This window comes from Plasmodium reichenowi, chromosome 14 (assembly GCF_001601855.1).
Source record: "Plasmodium reichenowi strain SY57 chromosome 14, whole genome shotgun sequence".
Classification (NCBI taxonomy): Eukaryota; Apicomplexa; class Aconoidasida; order Haemosporida; family Plasmodiidae; genus Plasmodium; species Plasmodium reichenowi.
In genome coordinates, this window is record NC_033659.1 from 1,136,999 (window position 1) to 1,143,308 (window position 6,310).

The 6,310-nt window shown below is 20.8% G+C and overlaps 2 protein-coding genes across 2 annotated transcripts; one reads left to right on the forward strand and one right to left on the reverse strand.

Moving 5' to 3' along the window:
- Positions 1-10: 10 nt before the first annotated feature.
- Positions 11-4,375, forward strand: PRSY57_1429200 (ATP-dependent DNA helicase, putative; the record flags this gene model as incomplete). The annotated part of the gene is made up of 1 exon (XM_012909892.2): positions 11-4,375. One exon carries the CDS (start codon positions 11-13, stop codon positions 4,373-4,375), a length of 4,365 nt encoding a protein of 1,454 aa, XP_012765346.2.
- A 570-nt stretch (positions 4,376-4,945) lies between these two features.
- Positions 4,946-6,277, reverse strand: PRSY57_1429300 (hypothetical protein; the record flags this gene model as incomplete). Its single annotated transcript, XM_012909893.2, has 3 exons — positions 4,946-5,002; positions 5,113-5,346; positions 5,576-6,277. 3 exons carry the CDS (start codon positions 6,275-6,277, stop codon positions 4,946-4,948), a joined length of 993 nt encoding a protein of 330 aa, XP_012765347.2.
- Between the last annotated feature and the right edge of the window lie 33 nt (positions 6,278-6,310).

Sequence of the window (6,310 nt, forward strand, 5' to 3'; positions counted from 1 at the left end):
TTTGTAAGATATGCTTAAATTTTTAAATGTTAAGAGTCCAGTGGTAAGCTCAGATGTGGATGAAATAACAGATGATAGCGATAGAGGAGATGTAAGTTATACTTTAGAAGAATTAAGAATGAAAATGGAGATAACTCAGAAAAAACATTTTGGTTATAAGAATTTAAAAGATTTTCAAGTAGAAGCTGTTCATGCTACTTTTCATAAGAAAGATAGTTTTATTGTTATGGCAACGGGTATGGGTAAATCACTTTGTTATCAAATCCCATCACTTATGGATGTATCTAGAAAGAAATTTACTATTGTTATATCTCCTTTAATATCTTTAATGAAGGATCAAGTTGATAACTTGAATAGAAAAAGAATATCATCTGTTTTTTTAGGTAGTGGACAGAAAATGAATAATAATAAAATATTAAACGAAATTAAACATGGTATATATAAAATTGTTTATTGTAGTCCTGAATATGCATTAAATAATAAAGATTTATTTATTTTATTAAAGAATCGTATTTTACTTATTGCTATCGACGAAGTTCATTGTATGTCGGAGTGGGGACATGATTTTCGTCCTTCTTATAGAAAATTAAATGAACTGAGAATAATTTTAAAAGAAATACCCATAATGTGTTTAACAGCTACATGCACAAAGAATGTGCAGAGTGATATACTAAAAAATTTAAATTTCGATTTACAAAATTGTTTAATCAAACGAAGTAGTGTTAATAAGAAAAATTTGTTTTATAGTGTTCGAGAAAAAACAGATATATATCAAGATTTAAAAGATATTTTAGATATCCCTTTAAAAGAATCTATAGAAAGAACAAAAAAATTTATAGATAATTCAAAAATATGTTCATATAATTCAACACTTATTTATGTAAACTCCAAAAAAGAATGTGAAAGTGTTTATTCCTTTTTAAAAGAGAAAGGGTTATTAGTATTAATGTATCATGCAGATTTAACAAATGATCAGAAAAAAGAAGCCCATGAAAAATTCTTAAAAGATGAAATACAAATAATTGTTGCTACGGTTGCTTTTGGAATGGGTATTGATAAACCAGATATAAGAAGAATTATACATTATGGTTTTGCAAGATCATTAGAAGCATATGTACAACAAGTTGGAAGAGCAGGTAGAGATAATAGTGATGCTGAAGCTATACTTTTTTTTCATATTAATGATGAATCCAAAATTAAAAATATTATTCTAAGAGAAAATACAGCTAATAATTTAATAGAAACTAATTTTCAAAGAGTAGAACATATAGTACATATATTTACACAAGCATCTGATTATGCTTATTCTACAGCATGTAGAAGAAAAAAAATATATGAATATTTTGATGAAGAACCTTTAACATCATACGATATAGACATTTTTAATGATAAGCGGAATGAAGGTATATGTTATTATATAAAGAAGTATGATATATATTTATGTGGGAAATGTGATAATTGTGTATATTGTCTAAATTTAATAAAAAAAAAAAATGGAATTAAAACGAATAAGATAAATAATAATAATAATGATAATAGTAAAAATAGTAATAATAATAATAATAATAGTAATAATAATAATAGTAATATTATTTGTACAAATGGTAGTAAGGAGTATTATCTTGATAATGATATAAAAAAAGAAACAAGCTTAAAATCACTCACATGTTATTATATTTCCTCATCTTCGAATTCTTCTTTTTCATCATATATTTTTGATAACGTTGTTGATTTAACGAATGAATTGAAAACACTTCTAAATTGTATCTCTTCGTTAAAAGGGAAAACAGGATTATCTACTGTATGCAAAATATTGGTAAAAAGTAAAGAATCTTCTATAATTAAAAAAAATTATCATAATATTAAAGAATATGGTAAAGGAGCACATAAATCTACAAATTGGTGGTCGTCTTTTATGAAAGTAGTAAGAAATGATAAGTTTATAAAAGAAACATTAAATTGTGGAAAAGAAATGTGTTATATAAGTATAAGTGTAACTGACAAAGGAGAAGAATTCATACAAAGTAAAGAAAAATATATTATAGCATTACCATTCTTTTTAAATACCTCACCTAAATCTTCCAATACTAGAAATAAAAAAACGAAAAAAGTTACTTATAATAAGTATAGTAATAATAAAGAAACCAAACATGAGAATAATACATATGAATATAAAGATAAAGATAAAGATAATGTTAATGATTATAGTAAGGATATTTATGATCTGGATGATTATAAATATGATGATCATCACGTTTCAAGTAAAATCAAACAACAACAACAAAAAAAAAAACATAATAATAATAATAATAATAATATTAGAGATATGTATTTTAACGATATAGATGCTGAATATGATAAATCTATTCATAATATTAATAAAAATTTGAGCTATATAACTATCGAATCAGGAGATGAAAAAGGAAATACCAATTGTATTATTAATAAAAAAAATATTTATAATAATAACGAAAATATAAATAGAGATACTAATTTTGAAAAAACACATAAAAATAATATAGATAAATATGAATATATAGAAAGTTACCCAAAGCAAAAGAACAATAATAAGAATAATAATATTCAAATTAATAAGAATAAATATGAATATTTTAATATAGATAAAAATGATTTCTCTATAAAAGAAAATAGATATACTAAAGAAGAAAAAATATTATCGGATGAAGAAATTAATGATTCTATTATGAAAATATTATTAAGAACAAGAATGTTAGAAGCAAGAAAACAAAATATACCACCTTTTCAATTAATATCTGATCAACCATTAAAAGATATATGTTATAAAAGATTAACATCTGTAGAATTAATTAGGAAACATGTATATAATATTTCTCCAATATGTCCAAATGCTTTTCTAGAAAAAATCGTATCAGGTATTAGAGGATTTTGTTTATTACATGATTTAAAAACAAATATTTTAAATCTGAATATTTATAACCCCAATCATAACAATTCTCCAACACCCATCAGTGCAAAAACATCGACACTTCAAAATTTTGAAAATTTAATTTCTTCTTATCATTATTATGATAGAAATAAAAATGCACCACTTGAAAAAAGTGGAAGTAATGAAACATATAATTATGAACATTATACAGGTACGGAACGTAAATGTAAACATTTTGTTACTCAAGAAGAAGAAGAAGAAGAAGAAGAAGAAAAAAAAAAAAAATATAATCATGCGGACATTTCAAGTATGAGTAGACATAATAATATGTATGAACAAAAAAATAACATGAACGATCATACATATGATCTTCATAAATATACTTATAATAATAAAATAGATGAACATAATAATATAACATATGATTATGGATATATTCCAAAAAATACATTAATTCAAAATAAAAATAGTGTCACGGATCAAAATACAATAAGTATGAGTGATATAAATAGTGAGAACAATATGGTATATAATAACCATATATATAATAAGAATGATAGTATTATTACAAATTATAATAGTACTACTGAAAATATTTATTCTGTACAAAATGAATTCTATCGAAAAAAAACAAATATAATAGATGATAACAATATTGGAGATGATACTTATAATATTAATATTAATGATAATTATCATGCTAACGATGTATTATTAACAAAGGCTATACTTAAAGATGGTCCTACGAAAAAACATGATGATATATTTAGTAATTTCTGTTATAAACATGATGAAAACGAAACAGGTGTACAAGGAAATGTAACACATGTGAATAAAGATATAAATAAAAGCCATCAAGAAAATAAAAATGATATTACCTTTTTACAAAATAATATTAATCAACACACAAACAATATGATACATAATGTTAAAGATGTAAAGAATAATCTTAGTGCCTTGTATGATGATGATGATTTTAAATTTATTAATCAAATTCAAACACTTGGATTACATGAACAAAATTCTAAAGAGGAAAATAATAATCAAAATAGACTAAGGAATGAACATGTACATATAATACCCAATTATAATTTATATCAACAGGAAAATACACAAAATGAAAATGAAAAAAGAAAAATAAATATAAATATAAAACAAGAAGACCAAAACATATATACTAAAAGAAGTCCATGTTTAACTAATCCAAATCAACACAATGTCAATAATATGCATAATATACATTTAAAAGAAAATGATATTCCTAACTATGATTATACAAATCAAAATGTGCATCAAAGTAATCAAAAAAAAAATGATTCTTATGAAGAAAAAAAAAAAAAATTTAATTTTATAGAATCCTTTTCATATAATAATAATAATAATAATCAAGAAGATAAAAAGCGTGTAAACAATTTGGATATATTAGATCAGTTCGTTTATAAAGACGTAAAAAAAAGAAAAACATGAAAGAAAAAAAATAAAAGGAAAAATATAAATATAAATAAATAAAAATAAAAAAAAAGAAAAGACAATACAATAAAAAACAAAACAACAACAAAAAAAAAAAACTAAACATATATCAAAATTGTATATACGTTTATCCTTTTCATTTTCCAATAATGTATATATTTAATTCGTTATTTATTTTGTTTGTTTTGTTTATTTTATTTATTTTGTTTGTTTTGTTTGTTTTATTTGTTTTATTTGTTTTATTTTCTTTCATTTTCTTTTTTTTAATTTTTATGATTATTCCAAAAATATAACTTATTTCTCTCGTATATAATACTATACACATATTTATATATATATATATATATATATATTTATATTTATATTTATATTTATATTTACTTAATACTTGTCTACATTTTTTTTATTTGTACAAGTTCTTAATTTTTATTGTTTTTATTCATAAATTCATCCTTTATTTTTTTTATTTTTTTATTTTTTTATTTTTTTATTTTTTTATTTTTTTTTATTTTATTTTTTTTTGTTTTGCATACCTTTTAAAAAAAAAAAAATTCGTCATCACTATTTTCAAATATCATCCCTGGGTAAATTTAACAAGGAAAAATCAATGTTGTCCGTTGGTAACTAAAAAAAAAAAAAAAAAAAAATATATATATATACATATATATATATATATATTCACTTATTTATCCATATTATCAATCTTGGATATGAATGGTTATACATTTACATACCTTTGTTCTTTTATAATGCATAAAAAATGTTATTGTCCGAAATAATTGAAAAGAAAATCTTAAGACTGTTAGACTTTGTGATATTATTTCTTCTATTTCTTTTTTATTTGTTTTAACAATTTTATTTTCTAAAAAGAATATTTTAAAATCTCCACTATTTAATAAAAGTAAAAGACAAATGAATGACACTGTAACGTCAAAGAGACCATCAAAATGATAAAAGTATGAAGTACCCTAAAAAAATAAATATAAATAAATAAATAAATAAATATATATATATATATATATATATATATATATATATATATATATAAACGTAATTATATATACTATATTGTGATTAAGTATAAATGGAAGTTCTCAAAAGAAAACATATTAAATAAGCACACAAAGACATAATTATATATATATATATATATATATGTATATGTTTATTTATTTGTTTATCATTTTTTTAAAGCACCTCGGTTAATAATCTTAAGAATATTTCAAAAAATAACATAAAGATAACAAATATTTCTGCACAAACAACATATTTATTTAAAACATTCGTGAAAATTGTATATATTAAAATAATAAGATTTAATATGATCACTAAAAAATATATATAAGTAGTAATTTTGGAATAATATAAACGACTAGCTAAAATATGAAAAAAATCATCAGATATATCATCTGTATAATACATAAATTTATCATCTGATTTTTTTTTTTTTTTTTTTCTTAATATATATATATTTTTTAATTTATCAAAGATTTTCTCATAATTCTTTTTAAAACTATTATATATATTGTTACTTATATGAGATATAGAATATTCTGAGTATTCTTTCAATTTTTTATCCTTTCCCTTTTTTAAATTCCCTTCTTTATAAATTAAAAAATCTTTATCGTTATAATCTTCTATCTCACTATCATATGTATTATAATTATTTCCATAATTATGATTCATTTTATAATTATTTATTTTATTATTTATATTGCTATACTCATTTATTATTTTATTCTTATTTAGTTTTTCATTATTCTTTTCATAATTTTTAACCACGTGTCCATTTCCTTTCTTTTTTGGAACCTTTCCCACATTTATTAAGTCTTGTATATCTATTAATATTGGTTCATTCTCGTCTATTAAATTTATCTCATCATCTATAAAACTATCCATTCACTTTTTTTTTTTTTTTTTTTTTTTTTTTTT